This window comes from Balaenoptera physalus, assembly GCF_965194825.1.
Source record: "Balaenoptera physalus genome assembly, chromosome: 9".
Classification (NCBI taxonomy): Eukaryota; Metazoa; Chordata; class Mammalia; order Artiodactyla; family Balaenopteridae; genus Balaenoptera; species Balaenoptera physalus.
This window is the reverse complement of record NC_138888.1, coordinates 28,293,896-28,313,404: the sequence shown is the minus strand read 5'-3', so window position 1 is coordinate 28,313,404 and position 19,509 is coordinate 28,293,896. Positions and strand designations below refer to the sequence as shown.

General features: G+C 34.5%; 1 protein-coding gene and 1 long non-coding RNA gene across 26 annotated transcripts in view; one reads left to right on the top strand and one right to left on the bottom strand.

Moving 5' to 3' along the window:
• AHI1 (Abelson helper integration site 1) overlaps positions 1-19,509 on the bottom strand; it is a 224,297-nt gene that overhangs the window by 110,290 nt on the left and 94,498 nt on the right. For 17 of the 25 annotated variants that reach the window (XR_014267260.1, XR_014267261.1, XR_014267262.1 and 14 more), the window contains one exon: positions 6,421-6,477. The exons of the other annotated variants lie outside the window; for them this stretch is intronic. Coding sequence is in view for 9 of the 17 variants with exons in the window: in XM_082474460.1 (XP_082330586.1) it covers positions 6,421-6,477 (57 nt within the window). In the remaining 8 variants the exon portion in view is untranslated. The remainder of the gene's footprint in view (positions 1-6,420; positions 6,478-19,509) is intronic. 25 annotated transcript variants of the gene reach the window in all.
• LOC309667008 lies at positions 6,485-18,766 on the top strand. Its single transcript, XR_014267471.1, has 2 exons — positions 6,485-7,452; positions 7,780-18,766. It is a non-coding gene; the product is annotated as an uncharacterized lncRNA (long non-coding RNA).

Below are 19,509 nucleotides of genomic sequence, written 5' to 3'. Positions count from 1 at the left end.
GAAAAGATCAGTGAAAACAAGAGCTGCCTTTTTGAAAAGATAAAATTGGTAAGCCTTTAGCCAGGCCCATCAAGAATAAAAAGAGAGGACCTAAATAAACAAAATAAGAAATGAAAGAGGAGAAATTACAACCAATATCATGGAGACACAAAAAAATCATAAGCGAATACTACAGACAGTTATATGCCAATAAATTGGACAACCTAGAAGAAATGGATAAATTCCTAGAAACATACAATCTTCCAAAACTCAATCAGGGAGAAAGAGATAATCTAAACAAACTAGTAGTGAAATTAAATCAGTAGTGAATTGAATCAGCAAACAAGTCCAGGACCAGATGACTTCACAGGGGAATTCTACCACACATACAAAGAATATATGTATTATCCTTCTCAAACTATTCCAAAAAACTGAAGAGAGAGGAACACTCTCAAATTAATTCTATAAGGCCATCATTACTCTGATACCAAAATAAGACAAAGATACTAAAAAAGAAAATAGAGGGCAATATCTCTGATGAATATAGATGCAAAAATCCTCAACAACATATTATCAAACCAAATTCAACAATAAATAAAAAAGATCATACACCATGATCAAATGGGATTTATTTCAGGCATGCAAGGATGGTTCAATATCCACAAATCAATCAATGTGATATACCACATTAACAAAGGTAAAAATCACATGATCACCTCAATAGATACAGAAAAAGCATTTGACAAAATTCAACAACCATTCATGATAAAAACTCTCATCAAAAGTCGTATAGAGGGAACATATTGCAACATAATAAAGGCCATTTATGACAAACCTACAGCTAATATCATACTCAATGGTGAATAGCTAAAAGCTTTCCCTCTAAAATCAGAAACAAGACAAGGATGCCCACTCTCACTACTTCTACTTATCATTGTATTGGAAATCTTACCCACAGCAATCAGACAAAAGAAAAAAAGAAAAAGAAAGAAAGAAAAGAAAAGAAATAAAAGGCATCCAAATTGGAAGGGAAGAAGTAAAACTGTCACTATTTGCAGATGACATGATACTACATACAGAAAACCCTAAAGTCTCCACCAAAAACAAAAACTATTAGAACTAATAAATGAATTCAGCAAAGTTACAGGATACAAGATTAACATACAGAAATCTGTTGATTTTCTATACACTAATAATGAACTATTGGGAAGAGAAAGCAAGAAAATAATCTCATTTAAAATTGCCTCATATAGAATAAAATACCTAGGAATAAACTTAACCAAGGAAGTAAAAGACTCTAAAAACTATAAAACACCGATGAAGGAAACTGAAGATGATACAAAGAAATGGAAAGATACTATGGATGGATTGGAAGAACTAATATTGCTAAAATGTCTATACTACCCAAAGCAATCTACAGATTTAAAGCAATCCCTATCAAAATAGCCATGACATTTTTCACAGAATTAAAACAGATAATCCTAAAATTTATATGGAACCACAAAAGACCCTGAACAGTCAAAGCAAGCTTTACAAAGCTAGAGGTATTGTACTCCCTGACTTCAGATTATACTACAAAGCTACAATAATCAAAACAGTATGGTACTGGCACAAAAACAGACACATAGATCAATGGAATAGAATAGAGAGCCCAGAAAAAAACCCACACTTATGATCAATTAATCTACAACAAAGGAGGCAAGAATAAACAATGGAGAAAAGAAAGACTCTTCAATAAGTGGTACTGGAGTAACTGGATAGCTACATGTAAAAAAATGAAATTAGAACAATTCTTCACACCATATAGGAAAAAAAGCTCAAAATGGATTAAAAACCTAAATTAAAGAAGGGAAGCCATAAAACTCCTAGAAGAAAACATAGGTAGAACACTCTTTGACATCAATTGAGCAAATTGTTTTTTGGATCTGTCTCCTAAGGCAAATGAAGCAAAAGCAAAAATAAACAAATGGAACCTAAACTTAAAGGTTTTGCACAGCCAAGGAAACCACTGACAAAATGAGAAGATTACCTACTGAATGGGAGAAAATATTTGCAAATGATATGACCAATAAAAAGTTAATATATCAAATACATTAACAGCTTATATAACTCAATATCAAAAAAACAAATAACCCGATTAAAAAAGTGAGCAGGAAACCTGAATACACATTTTTTCTAAAGGAGACATACAGATGGCCAACAGGCACATGAAAAGATGCTCAACCTTGTTAATCATCAGAGAAATGCAAATCAAAACTGCAATGAGATATCACCTCACACCAGTCAGAATGGCTATCACCAAAAAGACCACAAACAACAAATGTTGGCAAGGATGTGGAAAAAAGGGAAATCTAAGACATAGTTGGTAGGAATGTAAATTGGTGCAGCCACTATGGAAAACAGTTTGGAGGTTTCTCAGAAAACTAAAATTAGAACTACCATATGATCCAGCAAGTCCACTCCTGGGTATATATCTGAAGTAACAAAAACAATAATTCAAAAAGATACATGCACCCCCGTGTTCACTGCAATATTATTTACAATAGCTAAGGTATGGGAGCAACCCAAATGTCCATCAACAGATGAATGGATAAAGAAGGTGTAGTGTGTGTGTGTGTGTGTGTGTGTGTGTGTGTGTGTGTGTGTGTGTGTAATGGAATATTACTTAGCCATAAAAAAGAATCAAATTTTGCCATTTGCAATAACATGGATGGACCTGGAGGATATTATGCTTAGTAAATAAGTCAGACAGAGAAAGTCAAATACTGTATGATATCACTTATATGTGGAATCTAAAAAGTAAAACAAACTAGTGAATATAACAAAAAAGAAACAGACTCACAGATATAGAGAACAAACGAGTGGCTACCAGTGGAGAGAGGGAAGAGGGTAGGGGCAAGATACAGGTAGAGGATTAAGAGGTACAAACTATGTGTAAAATAAATAAACTACAAACATATATTGTACAGCACAGGTAATACAGCCAATATTTTATAATAACTTTAAAAGGAGTATAATCTATAAAAATATTGAATGACTATGTTGTACACCTGAAACACAATACTGTAAATCAACTATACTTCAATTTTAAAAAATTCTATATTTGTCATATGCTTTCAACAGCCTTTAAATACATGTAGAACTGAAGTTTAAAGGAAAAAAGAGATAGGAAGCATTATAATTAAATATTTATATGACAAAGGTTAGCTATTCTAACAATGAGTTCTTGTTAGAACTTAAGGGCTTGCCTCATACAACCTGAGGTGAAAAAAATGACTTTATCATATGTTTAATTAAAAAAAATTTTATTGTAAAATATGCACACACATACATATATATGTGTGTATAGATATACGTACACACACATACATATATACATATTTATATAAAACCTGCCCCCTCCTCTCTGTCTCACTACTTAGTTTGGATGCTCTCTCATCATTTGGACTATTGAAATAGCTTCCTAATCCAGGTCTCTGATTTGCTCCATGAATCTTCCAATGACATCCCCACTGCCAGAGAGACTCTTCCAAAGGGAAAATTGTTATCTTGTCCTTCTACAGCTTAATCTTCAGGATACACATCACCCTCGTCAAGTATTTAACTCAAACTGCTTAACTCAAAATGGCACGCAAAGCCATTTGGACATCACTTAAAGTTCAAGTCAAACATTCTGTTCTTTAGGAAACACTATGTGATTTTCTTCTCCTCATCCCACTTCTGATTTAGATACCCTTCCCCATCTCTCCTCCCCTTAGTATTCCTGTGCAATCCTCTATCACAGCATTTTCCTCACTATTTAAAACTTTAGTTTCTTGTGTCAAATAGTTCATCTTCAATAAATGCTTGTTGAATGACTGAATACATGAGTAGAGAAAATGAGAATTATAAAAACATCTTGCAGCAGAACAGGCTACAGATTCTCCACAGGTATAGTCATCCCATATTCTACATATTTTTCTAAATATTCATCTAAAAGTGAATTTTTAATAAATGTGAATCTTAAAGTGGTTTATCCTTATTTAACCTGGTAAAATGTTAATATTTATTTCATATTGGATTTTTCTGGATGCTATGGAAAGTCCTCTACATATTTCAAAGATTTCAGAAAGAGAATATTCTCTGAAAACTGTACTTTTCATATATTATATGAAAAAACTTCTCCAAACTCAGAAACATCAATGGCTGAGGGCCTTGAGTCTACAATGTCTGGGTGTCTATACAGACCACAGAGGTATAGCAGTGAATATTCAAACCACAAATTAGTAGGCTTTCCTGTGTTAGTCATGGAATCAGGTAGTGACCGGGAGTATGTAAACATGAATGAGTATGTAAGACACTAGGAAGTGGGGTAAGGGGTCCCTAAATTTTGAGACTAGTAAATTAATGCTTATGAAAAAGTATAAAGCAAGCAGGGAGAAGTGAGTAGCTACATGGTGGACAATACATCACTGAGACAATGTGACTCCTGATTTCAGCCCCACCACCAACAGTGAATACAATTCAGTCTTGCTATGCTTCAGTTACATCTCATACCTTCTGGGAAGATTTCCTGGCTATGCTACTCTCTAATGATCTGTGCTATTTATTTCCAAATATTAGTCAAAAAATTAAATTCACTGATCCAATGAATATATAAAGTTAGCATTTCTTTAACTGACTCATAAACTGATATCCAAATAACTTAATTGGTGCTAATAATTAAATTGGTGCTAACCAATAACTGGTCAAAATCTTACAGTACTTATTTCTATTTAAAAACTACCAAGAACTGCATACAATTTTTAGTGTTTGATCAATTTCCTCTCACTCTAACAAGAGACTGAAGCCTGTTCAAATCACATCTTTTGTGACATGTTCTAGATATTCAATCTGAAGACAGGTATGTTTCTAACAAAATTGTGACACATATTTATTATATAGACAAGGACAAAATTACTTCAATTCTGTGTGTTCAATCCTTAAAATATAATTTAGCCTAAGTCTTTAACACTGATATTAATTATTTGAACAATGTCATAGTACTTTGCAAATCACAAGTACAGCTACAAAAAAGATGAAGGGTATACTCATATAATTCAGGTTTTTCTTTTTTATTCAGATTTGTTACTGTAGTGACGAATTAACAAAAAAAAAAGACATTTAGCACCAACAGAAGCTTTCTGTATTTGCCTGTATTTTCAATTGTTTCTTTTACTGTCTTTTTTAGGTAGCAAATATCCAAGATATCAACCTCATAGTCATCCTAATGGCTCTCAGTCTCTTCAGTAGCCTCTTCCAGCTTATCTCCCTTACTCCTGTGGATTCAAAGACTACACATATGCCACTGACTCCTTAATCTATACTTATGCTCCAAGCCTGTATTTCAAAGTATGTCGTCTAGTTCCTAGCACAGGGCTTGACTCATAGTAGGACATTTAATAAATAAGGCTCAAATAGATGTGCAAGTTATTTGATGTCTTGCTCTAGATGTCTGCCAGCCATCTCAAACTCAATATATCCAAAACACTGTATACAATTCATTATGATTTTCCCAATATTCCTATATTCCCCTATTTTTGTTAATGGATTGCCATCCACTCCTTCACCGAAATTAGAATCCTTGGTTATCCTCAAATTCTACTTGTCTATCTCTTAACGTTCACACTCCAAATTTCTAATACCTTAATAACTTAACATCTCTAGTTTCTTACTTCGGTCCTGTTCTCCCACCTCAATTATTAAAATAATATTTTAACTGGCCTTCCTAGCTGGGATGCCTTAATACGTTTTATAATTGACAGTCTTCTCATCTTGCAACAATTACTTTAAATATTGCTTTCTCTATAAGGAATTATTCGTCATTACGTCATATCTGCTCTCTTGTACACTTTGTTCATATTTTTATTTATAGCAAGTATTAAACTGTACAATCCCATCCACCTCCCCCTTTTAAAAATACATCTCTAGTGAATAATGCCAGTGTTGGGGATAGGGCGGTGCTCTGCACTCATTTATATAAGGTTCTGTATGATCTGGCCTCTTGCTACCCCTCTGACTTCTACTCTCCCCCTCATTCCTCCACACCAGACATATTAGCCTTTTTGCTGTGCAAAATGCACACTAAGCAAATTTCTGACTTGGGATCTTGGTTGGGTATGCTATTCTTCCTGACAACATGGCTTTCTTTCTTCTTCAAAATTTTGCTCAAGTGTCACCTTTTTTGTGAAGCTTTCCTTTACCACCCATTAAAAACAGCAACCTAACCCCATTCCCCAGTTTACCCTATCCCCTTTCCTTGTTTTGTTATTTATTCTGTATTTATTTGCTTATTGCCTGTCTCTCTCCACTGGAAGTAAGCTTAAACAAGGACATGGATTATTATCTGTTCTGTTCACTGATACATTCACATAACACTTATAACAGTGCCTGGGACAAAGTAAGTACTCACTGGGTACTTACTGAATGTATGAATGAATCTTGCATTCCCAGAATCTGTATATGCAGGAATTAAACATCCTTTAGAATTAAAAACAAAAAAAGAAGAAAGTTAACATGAGAAAGGATTGAATAAGGGAAAACTATTTTCATCTACTACAGTGGTACAGTATCAAGAATATAAGAAAGTGAGAATTCACTTTCCCGGGTCCATCCATAAAAGATACAATTTAAATTCTAGAGAGAGACAATAAATTTAAATGCTGAACATAAGCATGATCATTTAGAAGACGTTTTCCACAACTCAAAGCAATGAGAAGTCATTTTAAAAATATGATTATGCTATATCAACTTTTTCCCTGTTAAAGTTCACTGAATATTAAGTACATTAATTTGCCTAACTGCTATACTGTGCATTTACACTGCCTTTAACATTAGTTTTTAAAGTGTTTTGCTTTCAACTGTTTATTAAATCTTTGCTTGAAAATATACAGATTGAAAAGACTGAGGAGACATTAAGTATCAAGCCTCATAATATTACTACAAAAATAAAAGAAAAAAGAAGAAAGAGAGGAAAATGAGACCACCCTCTCCCCCAAAAACCTCAAACTTTGTTGATTCTGAATTGGCCAAAATAAAAAACCTGCTCACTGCCTACTTTGCTCAGACAAATTTAATAGCTGTGAGATGTGAAAGACTGGATTCCTTTCAAAAGAAGGGAAGGTATACACAACACACAACACACAACACACAACACACACACACACACACACACAGTGTCACTCACACACATTAATATAAAAGAAACTGGAGTGCTTCTTATGTATTAACTCACTTATTCCCAGAATACCACTGGGAGGCACATCTGAAAGATGTAACATAGTAATTAAGGCTATCACATGACTTGAGACATATTAGTCTCCTAAAAGGCCAGCAACAAAATCCAGATTCCTAGTTCTAAACTGCCATTTAGAGGAGTCTTAAATGGACAATATTGTTCTATATTGTAAAGACAACACAGAATTAATACATTTAATCGAACTGATTCCTTTCTCTGTGCTTAGTGTTTTTTTTTTGTTTGTTTTTTTTAAAGATTTATTTATTTTATTGATTGATTGATTGATTGCTATGTTGGGTCTTCATTTCTGTGCTAGGGCTTTCTCTAGTTGCGGCAAGCAGGGGCCACTCTTCATCACGGTGCGCGGGCCTCTCACTATCGCGGCCTCTCTTGTTCCGGAGCACAGGCTCCAGACGCGCAGGCTCAGTAGTTGTGGCTCACGGGCCCAGTTGCTCCGCGGCATGTGGGATCTTCCCAGACCAGGGCTCAAACCCGTGTCCCCTGCATTGGCAGGCAGATTCTTAACCACTGCGCCACCAGGGAAGCCCTGCGCTTAGTGTTTTATGCTTATCTCCTGTTGAACTCATCCTCAACATATTATACCTATTTCTTTGCCTGCTGGATTCCCCAACTGGACTGGGAGGACCTTGAGGGCAGTCTTTCAGCTTCCATTTCCCCAGGACTTAGGACAGTCCCTAGTGCATAGTAAGCTCGCCATAAACATTGGTTTATAACCTGTATGAATTATTTTTGATCAAGTAAAAAAGGTTTTTATTTTTTAAACTAACAGCTTTTTTGTAGGGTGCTTCTACTAAAATACAGTATTTCTGGCTTGATAAAAAAGAAAAAGATGGACACTAGTCAAAAATCATTCTCAATTTTACTCCTTATGAAATTATAGTTGAATGTTTTTTCAGAGGAGAAAGTTGAGAAAAAAAAGTAAACTGACTGAAATTAGAACATTAAAATAATGTTCTACTTTTTACTTATCAAACATTTACACTGCAAAGACCACTTAAATTATTTTAAAAAAAAATGACCAGTCATTCCACTTAGTCATTTCTTAGTTTCCATATTTGTCATCAACTTTGCTCTCAAGACTTGCAGAAAAACACGGAGTTATTCTTTACATTTTCATTCACTTTTCACTAAGGAAAAAGTTTCCTGAAAATACATGTTTAAAATTCTGGAAAATACAAATCAGCATTATCTAGACATCTCTATCATTACCAGAAGGTCTGGTTCCTCAACCTAATTTCCACTGTTAGCTGGCATTTCAATAAGTGATGGATATTCATTTCCAGAAAACATTACCAGTAAATTCTATGATATCATAGTCTCTTCACTATCTAGACCAAACTGACTAAACCACAAAATGCAAAAAGTACGCAGTTAGCTACTCTACAAGAAACCTTAGGGCTATTCTGAGTACAGTCTTAGAAAAGTATAATCTAACTGAGTAAGAGTAAATGAAAACTTAATTTAGATAGCCCTCCTACTCTGAATTTCCAGGGCCTTCAGTAGACACAAACCAAAATGTCTAAAAACTAAAGTATTTCTTATCATAGACTTAATTCACAAAAAAGTTACTTTGGGACATAGAAATAAAAATTATTTTTATGATATAAATAGTATTTCATTTTTTTCCCCATGACCAGGGGAGGGGAAACATAAGGGGCTGCTTCCTTGGTTCTAAGCAGTGCCTACCCTAAGCAAGATTAGCAAATAAAAAATAATTACTGATTTTTTTAAACTCATAACTTTTCAAAGAATAATAGAACATAAAGACTGAAATGGATTGTGATGTGAAATCTGTGAAAATGCTAATGTGTAGATATACAAAGGGAAGGAATGAGTATACGTGATTAATATGGAATAAAATTTATTCTACTATAAACATGAATTAAAATATTTTTCATTATCATAGATGTGGTCAACATTTTGATATACAACGTATTCACTATAATACTGAAAAACTAAAAATATTCATAAGCTCTAGCACTTGAAGAAAGGCTTCAAAATTATGGAATACTCATTTTCTTTAAGACCAGGCATTAAGCTTATTATCACAAAAAGTTACAGAAAACTGCAGAAGTACATATTTGGGAATACATTCCACAACATCTTTTTGTATGCCTAACTGCCTTAAAAATGGAAAAACTGTCATTTCAGTTTGAAATTATAAAACAGTAAAATGTGTCTTACGGTTGATATTCAACAATGTTAAACATAGTCTTTCTCAAACTATAAAAAACAAACAATAAAGTTATGCCTGGTCAAAAATAATTTTGCCATTTTATAACCTGCCCTCTCACCTTGCCTGTTGCAGTCAATATAAAGTTGTTGTAATTCTTCCTCTAATCCTCACTTTGAGTGGATTGGTTACTGATACTACCAATTTTCCCTGGAGGCACAGCAGTAAATTATAAAACATTCACTATTTTCACCATGATATAAATTATGTTCTGATAAGGAGGCTGAAACCTTCAAAGTCTCCTACTTCAGGATTACATAATGAAAACTACTTTTGTCTTGGAAGTGTTTTAATCAGTATGCCTAGAAGTTGTATTTTGAAAAAATATGTACTAAAAGAATATGGATTTTAACGTAAGACATACACTAAATTTAATTCTAAGAGCATAGTGATTTCTCTTTCTAAAATTTAGTGGGAAGTTAAGTAAATTTAAAATCAAAAGGTTCAATGATTAAAATAGTTCTGAATATAGTCATAAAGATACTATCTGTAACTCTTACTGCATTGTAAGTCAAACATAGGTTGGTATTTAAAAACTTTCACTTGCAGTAAACACTTTTCTATCCTCTATTTTCAAATGACAAGTCACTAAGATGAAATCACTTGCTCCAGGTCACAGCATAAGAAACAGAATCTGAATCTAAATTCAGGTGTCTCTGACCTCTTGGCTGCGTGCTACCAGAATATGTGGTACTAATTTAAATATGAAAAATAAGAAACTTCTGGAGTCTCTATTAAAGTTAATCAATGCACAATCGTGATGATGAAATATCATGAAATCTTCAGGATAATACTTTCAGGAATGTTTCAATATTAAAAGCATTATTTGTATTTAATTTAAAAAATGGGTAATCCATTCTTTATATTGTAACACCTGATTTGTCTGGTGTCAGATAATGAAGATTTACATCGAAGTCGATTTTGTAGATTTGTACTGTCCAATATGATAGCTACTGGCCACATGTGGCTATTTAAATTTAAATTAAAATGAAGTAAAATTAAAAATTTAGTTCCTCAGTCACACAAGACACATTTCAAGTATTCAACTGCCACATGAGGCTGAAGGTTCCCATACTGGACTGTGCTGGTCTAGAATTCAGGAAAGAGGTCTGGGCTGAAGATAGACATTTGAGAATCACTGGTGTGTGGGCTTTACTTAAAGTCATGAGTTCATCAAGGAAGTGAAGTATAGGGAATAAAAGAGGATCAGATTGTAGTGGAACAGTCTAAAAAGACATGGAAGAAAAGAGGAAGAATCAGCAAAGGAGAATGAAGAGCAGTAGCTAATGAGATAAGAGAAAAAACCAAGAATGTGGTGGCCCAGAAACCAACGTGTTAAGAAGCCATCGAATGTGTCAAATGCTGCTGATAGATCAAGCAAGATAAGGACAAAGAATTGACCATTGGAATCAGCAATGTGTACAGGTCACTGGTGAGCCTGAAAGAACAGATTAGAAATTTCAACAAATTTACAGAAGATGAAAAGTGATTAGAAACATCTGTCTGAAAACATTATGGTGGGCTGCTGTAGATACAGAATCTGACAATGAAACTCAGAGGAGCTGTGAACACAGGATCAGCATATTTGGTGGGGAGCAAAACAAAACATAATCCAGGAGAAATCATTGAAGGTTCATATGTAAAACACTTGGGCCAAATAGGCTGCAGATCCCAAATAAAATGGATGCTGCTGAGCATTAACCACAAGCAAAAAAAACAAAAAACAAAAAAGTCAGTGGCATTGTCTCTAAAAATAATATTGAACAAACCATCTGGACAGAGTGAAGACTTCTAGAGTGGATACTGCTGTCCTGCTTATTCTCTTTCTGGCAATTAGTCTGACAGCCTGACAGGTGGACTCATTTATCTTACCTGTTTACTACCCTAAATATAAGCCTGCCAGTTAATATGTTTTAGCCATATATACAAAGTTCTCAATAGACTTTCTGCTCAGGTGACAAAATAGTTAGATTATAGAGTTATTTACACAACAGAAGAGGAAGGGACACCATATTTGTATCCAGTCATTCATTTAAAAAAAACCAGATACCAAGGAAATATAAAGGGTATCAGATATAAAAGAAAAATCATTGGCATAAAAGAAAAACACAGGATACATTAACAGATGAAAAAACTGAACATAGAGGAAATATCAATTCAGAGAAGAGAACTTAGAGATCTAGGAAGATATAATGACATCCACAGAACTTTGATACTAGGAAAAAGGAACAAACAGGACAAGAAAGAAACCATAAAGATCAAATGGATGATTGGTGAACTGAGAAAGACTTAGAATAAAGGAATGAGAGGGCTCTGAGACTGACTAGTTAGAAAAAGGAAAGGAGAAGGAGTCCATAGTTTCCACCTGAAAAACAGTAATGCTAACATCAAGAGTAAAATACAGAAACTCCTTTCAGGAAACTCAACCTCACTCATGGCAATGATTACATTTCTGTCACATACATGACAAAAAGTGGTTAGCTTATATACCTTGCTACACAAGTTTGAGGCTGAAAATCTTTTCTGAGATTAGATTTCATATTTCAAAGCCACATATACTACAATAGCTCTGTTTAACTTTGCCTAAACTCTCAGAAATTTCATATTTGATCTTTTAAAAAAGATGCCATATGCAAATAACTTCTATAAATCTTTAAAATATAAAAAAGACAAATTAAGAAGTTGTTATTACATCAATTGGAAAGCTTTGGAATAGGCAAACATCAGAATACCTGTAAAATATAAATTCAATGATCTGGCATGTACTCTGGCTATGTTAGAATGAAATTATGTACTTTTCATATTCATTAAATCAGTAAGATCTCATTTTAATTTCTCATAGTTTATGGTTTTCAGTTGCTTTCTTGTTATTTTTCACTGTTAATTATCTTACTTTAAAAATTAATACACTGGGCAAATGTCACAGTATAATTTGACAACTACATTTAGTAGGTTCTTAAACAAAACACACACACACACACAGAAATGTGACTGAAAAAGAAGAAAAACTTAAAGTAAGTTTTCTACTGTTAACAGATAGAGGGAAAAGGTTTAAAATTGTAAGGTTAGAACCATATACACCATATAAATATTCTATAAAATAGCTTCTTACAAAATAAATGGCTAGGAAATAGTGCACAAATTTAAATTCATTCAAATCAGCAGATTCATATGAGGAGAAATGCTTGCATTTATATTCTCCCCTCAGAGGGTGTTAGGAGAAATTTCCTATCTCAGTGGGGACCATGATAAGAAATTTCTTATCTCAGTGGGGACCAAGTGCATACCCTTGTGCATGAAGACCATTCATTAAGTATATTAACATTTACTAGAGTTCATAAAAATGATGTTTAAATTAGGAAACGATAAATATGTAGAATATACTTTAAGTTATCAACATGGTTAGAAACACTTTACTAATTCAAGTGACATTTATTATTCAGGAAATATAGGCACTTTTATTACAAGTAAGGATAAGTTTCAACCTTCAACAAGTAGATTAACTCAGATCACTGGAGAATTACTTAGTAAAATCCTGATATTGGTTACTAAAATAGCACCTTATATCTTTAATGTACCAATCAAACAACTATTTTAGAGATTGATAACAAAAAATATCTAACAAACTCTCTTCTTTGTGGAAGGGAATATAAAATAGTGATGTGTTAAAGAAAAAAATCCATGTGATCAAGGTCTTTTTCTCAGTGTCCAGAAAAATCCAAATATTAAAACATTCCCACCTCCAGGGGTTTTGTGTTGTCTAGTACTTATGTGGAAAGCCAAAGTTTCAAAAGTTAAGTGGCTTCTGGTGGATTATTTATATTTGAGATATTTGTTTGAAAACCTGTCTTCTAATTACTTCATCTTAATGTCTTTTTTGGCATGCTTCTCAAAATTCTCTTTTGAGAATCTATGTTTGCCTCTCTGACATGTTCTTTTTTCTGCCATCATCACTTAACACATTTATTAAATCATGTCTTAAAATAAGATTTCCTCCATTCCTTTGGCCACAATGCAAACTGCATGATTTCAAACTTAAAAAAAAATAATATAAAAAGAATCTCCCATAAAATTTCATGTTGTTTATTCTCACAGTATTTATGGATTTCAAAGTATCTCATCCTCACAATTCTATGAAGTAGAAAATTCATCTGAAGTAGAAAGTAGAGACACTGTACTGGCAGAGAGAAACTACCCAAGATAACAGCTGGGAAGTGGCAGAATTAGAGCTCAGCCCCAACGCTTCTGGCCTTCTGACCCCAGGTTTAGTGCTTTTTTCACCAAAACACACAAGTGCTGAATTCAGAAGAGTGGTTGGTTAGCATCATTAAGCACATTTAAGGACACGTGTCTACAGATAATCAGTTAATTCTGTAGATTATCTTTGGTAGTGAATTAATTCCTTTCATCCCACACCTGAACTGAAGTCTCGGAATTCTGGAGGTTTGAAATCAGAATTCAATGAAACATTCTTTTTCAATTAATAGTTTAAAGTTCATTAAGTAATACTAACAGAAAACTCTGCCAATTCTGATAGTATGAGAAAGTCTTTGAACTCATTTTGCCTTCCTTAAAACGGAAACCCCCTTTTACCATCACCTGTGTTTGAGTTATTCTAACCTAATTTTTGCCTAAATGTTTTCTTTTTCTCCCTTTGAAATATAAGAACCATCATATTTCCAGCTTACATGTAATCTACCTTCTACAATGGGTTTATATAAGGATATCACAGAATCTCTGGTGAAATTTTGACACATAAATAATAGATTTCAGTTACATTATTTAAAAAGTTTTGCACTTCTCCAAAAAAGTTGAAACCTTAAGAAATACTGACATTGTGAAAACAATAAAACTAAAATTTGACTGGAAAAATCGCTCCTAATTTTAAGAACTGGTCAAAGGAATAAGTGTATACTTGGCAAAGACATGCAAAAGAAACGGAAAGATACAGTTTTTCAAATATCCAACATGTAGAAGCACAAAAGTTAACTTGACAGACCTCTCAACCAATACTGAAGTCATCTGAATTATTTTATGATTTTGTTTAAGTCAAATATCTTGACAGTTTAGGATATGGTAAAAACATTAATATATGTTTACATGATCTAATGGAGAGTGCAAACAAAATATGGAGAAGACGGAAGCTATTGATCGCTTTTAAAAACCAAGTCACACTCTGCCACCCCGTCAAACTCCAAGACTACAATTTAAAAAGAGGATATAGGACTTCCCTGGTGGCGCAGTGGTTAAGAATCCCCCTGCCAGTGCAGGGGACACAGTTTTGTCCAGGAAGATCCCACATGCCGCGGAGCAACTAAGTCTGTGCGCCACAACTACTGAGCCTGCACTCTAGAGCCCGCGAGCCACAACTACTGATCCCACGTGCCACAACTACTGAAGCCCGCGTGCCTAGAGCCCGAGCTCTGCCACAACAGAAGCCACCTCAAAGAGAAGCCTGCGAACCGCAACGAAGAGTAGCCCCTGCTCACCGTAACTAGAGAAAGCCTGTGCACAGCAACAAAGACCCAACGCAGCCAAAAATAAATAAATAAAAAAATTTAAAAAGAGGATATAAAGATTACATTAATAGTCATATTAATAAAAGTGAATCATTTTATTTTGCACGCCTCTACTTACCTATTAATATGAATTAAATTTAGTGCAATGCTGTGAAAAGATATACTAAGTACACAAAAATGAACGATGCTGTCCTTCAAATATAGTCATGCAAAGATGATAAGCACTTCCTCTAACTTCCACCCTCATAACTGTGATTGTTTTTATTTATTACTGAATAATCCACATGTTAAAATTTACTACTATTGATCTAATAAGGACTCTCAAGATGGTTGAATGGGATCTGGGATTCAGACCAACTATCTCAGAACAAAATTTCTCTGCAGAGAATCTCTTGATTTGACTGGCGACTAAATACCACAATTTCACTGGAACTAGGCTTTAAGAAATCTAATAACTGGTGAACACAGAATTATATTTAAAGGTCAGATAAAATGATAACTTAATTAATTCTTAGAAAATACCTTCGTGACACCTCAGTTTTAACAACTACATCTATTCCAAATAGTACTGTCCAAGTTATTACTTTGCAATATATCACACACCTCCAATGCTAGTAAGAAAAGTACATGCCCGTGGCCAGAGGGACCTCTGGGCAGAGTGGGAGGACAACGGGCCAGGAATGAAGGAGTGGCTCTAGGCATAGCCTCACTGAGGGTCCACTTCACTTCTGAACTAGTGTCCCCCTCCAGCCAAAGGCAGAGGCAGCGTGGGATGGTGAGGGTGAGAAGTACTGAGCTAGGAGCGAGGAGATCTTGCTCTAGATACAAATGCCACTAGCTATGTGAACTCTGACACGTCAGCCCTTCTGCTTCTCAGTTTCACAGTAAAGAGATTGACAGTCAAAGATATAAGGTCCTAGCAGCTCTCAAAAGAGTTTACACTCTACGATTTTAATGTTTACCCTACTTCTCAGAGGGTTTTGTTGAGGATCAAATGAAGATGTATATAAATAAATTTTGATACAAATAGAAGTTACTGTTGTTGTTTTATAGATTTTCTTCATTATACTAAGGAAGTTTGGAAACAGTTTTGAGATGCAGTACAACATGTTCACCATATGGTGAGACATTTATGACCTGTAACCTACAATTTAACCTAAAATGTTAAAATTAAAATGTCCTTTTTTCCCAGCTTTATAAAGGTATAACTGACAAATATAATTTTATAACTTTCTTTCTTATACAACTTACTCAGAAAAGGTTTATGGTTTTAATTTTAATAAAATTAGCTGATTTATTATTTTGTTCATTAAGAACCTAGAGCAAAAGCCTAATGAACAGTTCCTAAAATAAGTATCTCATAAGAGTTGTATCCAGCTCTTTTCCTCTCTAACCCATCCCTCACTAAGACACAAGCTGTATTTTTTAGAAACATATTTTATCATTTCTCTTTCATCCTCATACCTTTGGATAGCTCTATTTTATCTAGAGAATAAAATGTGAATTCCACAGTAGGGCACAGTTTGACCCCAATCTACTTTGCAACTCAGTTCTTCCTAAACACATCCATCTCACCATTTCCTCCAGCTAACCTAAGATTCAAACCACTGCCTATCCAAGTCAAGCTCGCTTCCAGTTGTTTGTTTAGTTGCCTGCCTCTCGGCTCAGCATGCCCTCCTCCAGCCCTATCTGCTGATGAGGCCGATGATAAAGACAGAGGCGAGACCTTGGAAGGTATTATAAGGACTCTGGAACTCATTCTGACCGCCACAGAAACCCATTTAAGAGTTTTAAGCAGGGAAGTAACAGGATCTAATTTATTTTTCAGAGAACCATGTTGTCTGCTGTGGGGAGAATAAGCTAAGGGACAGGAGTAAAAGCAGAGAAGTGGAGGGAGAAGAGGGATCCCGAATGGCTTCTGGTTCAACCTAAATGACTGGGTACATATGCCGGAGCGCTGGGTGGGAAGACCTGGTATGGGGCAGAAGTGGAAGTGGAGGAACGGTTTGGGGGCAAGAGTTCTGTGTGGACATGTAAAGTATGAGAAGTCGCTCAGCTGCTTTATCCCTCTATATTTCAGTGACACTTTGTTTATGCTGTGATTTTAGAATTTATCACACTCTGACAAAATTTGTTGCGTGCTCATTTGTCTTCCCAACCAGACTAAGTTCCTTGAGAGCAGAGACTGCCATATTTAGTCCATATCCTTAAGAAAGGGACTTAAACAAAGTAGCCACTTAAAATGATTTTAGAATGAATGAAGATAATATTCTAGAAACTCTGAAGAATACAAACCAAGGAAGAAAGAAAGTCTTACTTTTCTAGCAGTCTCCATTACCCAGAACTCACCTTGAATAAGGTCAATAGAAGTCACAGCAGACCGTAAACGCACTTCTGGGTCTTGTCTTCCAGCGTATAAACTCACTTACGTATAATATATATCAAATCAACTCCTCCTCTTAAGCCTCTTGCATGAAAGCCAGTGGGCCCATATTGACTAGTTCTGTGTAAATAGTCTTTCATTATACTGTACAAAGCCAAAAGCTGATAGCTTTTCAGTAAGATTTTTATTTTTAAACATCCTATCTACATTGTTTCCATAGTCCTTCATTTCAGATTCTAATAGATTATTTGTACAGTCAAGAACACTTAACTATTTATCCCCTTTTAAAACTGGTTTGAATATTGAATAGACTCACAGAATTTTTAAGACAGAAACTCACCAAATCCAGAGCCCTCATTTACCTGCAGGGATGAGAAAACTGAGGCCTGAAGAAATTACTAAAGATTCTATAGTCATTCAGAAGTGAAGTAAGGTGTAGAAACTAGTTCACCTGTTTCCTAGTGCAGGATTTTTTTTCCACAAAGATTGGCTTCTTAATGAATAAGATGGATTTGGCCATTTTGCAAAGGACTACATAGTCTGCTTTTATAACTTTTCTATACAGCAATATCTCAATAAATTTTATAGGAAGGCTATGCCTTAAAATGAGGTCAGGCATATTAATAACTAAAAATCAAGCAAAGCATTCTTACCACGTATTACATGGCTTAATGGTAATGTTCCTGGGATAGTGCACACACCAAGGGACATACATGCATGATTTAAAAGGCCCACTCAAGGCCTATATGGCCATGGAAAGCTGAAGGTAAATGGAGCCAATCCTACGTATAATTGTGAAGTTTGCAAGGCTTGCCTTTATCATATTGGGCTTTCCTTTTATTCTTTATCTTTAGTCTTTATCTGTCACAGTGGTAATCGCTCTTCCATTTCAAAGGCCTTCCTATCTATCCTCTCTGCTCTTTCCGTTTACAGAAAAAGAATTTTATATCTATTATCTACACCTTGTTGTTTGATAAACTTAAGACACTACTTGAATGAACTTTAATCAATCTGCTAACTCAATCAGACATTTATGTTCTATCCCCTTAATCCTGAAACGTGGAAGGAAAGATTTGTTCCTGGAAGAATTTTAGACCTCAGCAGAAAGATAGGGATCTAGTGGTGGAGACAGGTTCCCTCCCTCCTAGTCATTAAAATGATGTGGTCTGAAGGCAAACCACGTTATCGAGTTAGGGTGCAGAGAATGTGTCTACAGGAGCAGCCACGGTGTGCCCCCCACTGTACACAAGAACAAACAAAGCTATTGCTCTAACTTCTAGTGGTATCTGAAACACTAGAAATTTAAAATTTCTAAGGTTTGGGATAATTGTTAATTATTATAGTGATTTAAAATTAGAACTCAAAGTATTTTCAAAGCTAATGTACACACTCACCCTGTTTACAATATGTTACACTCATATAGTATCTTATGCTTATAGAGTGCTTTCATATGTGCTTCGTGATTTGAACTTCAACAATATATAATGCAAACATCATTTCTAGTTTTAAAATGAAGATTCTAACATTTGCAGGTAATAAGGATAATAAAAGGCACAGCCAGACTGAACATAAGAGTTCCTGAACCAAGTATTTTCCCACAGTAATACGTAACTCAGCGATATTAAAATGTAGCAATATTAAAATAACTTGCATATATAAACTCCAAATACCTTCAAAGTAGAAAAGTAATATTGTTCCTAAATTTCTAAATAAAGTATGTTGATCTTTTCAAGCTCAAGTTTCTTCTTCTTTTTATAACTCTCTGTCAAAGACAACTGGTTTGTTATTCTCAGCTGTCTCATCTTTCTAAAAGACTTCAATAGCAGAAAAAATACCATAAAAAACCTAAAGCTAGTGAATAGAAATAGTCATCTTTCAATACCAAAAATACACATTTCTCACTTAGATGCTTTTTCTTCGATATCCTCTGAAAACCTTATTCAAATTAATTTAAAACATTAGCCTAAAAATTTGCAATTGTATAGTTCATTTCAACTCTGTGATTGATATACATTTTAATAACTAGCTTCTTTGCATATTTTCTTAATTTTCTAATTTTGAAGAAACACGATAGTACTGGCAGGATGTATTCTGTTTCTGCCAAAATGCATTTTATCTG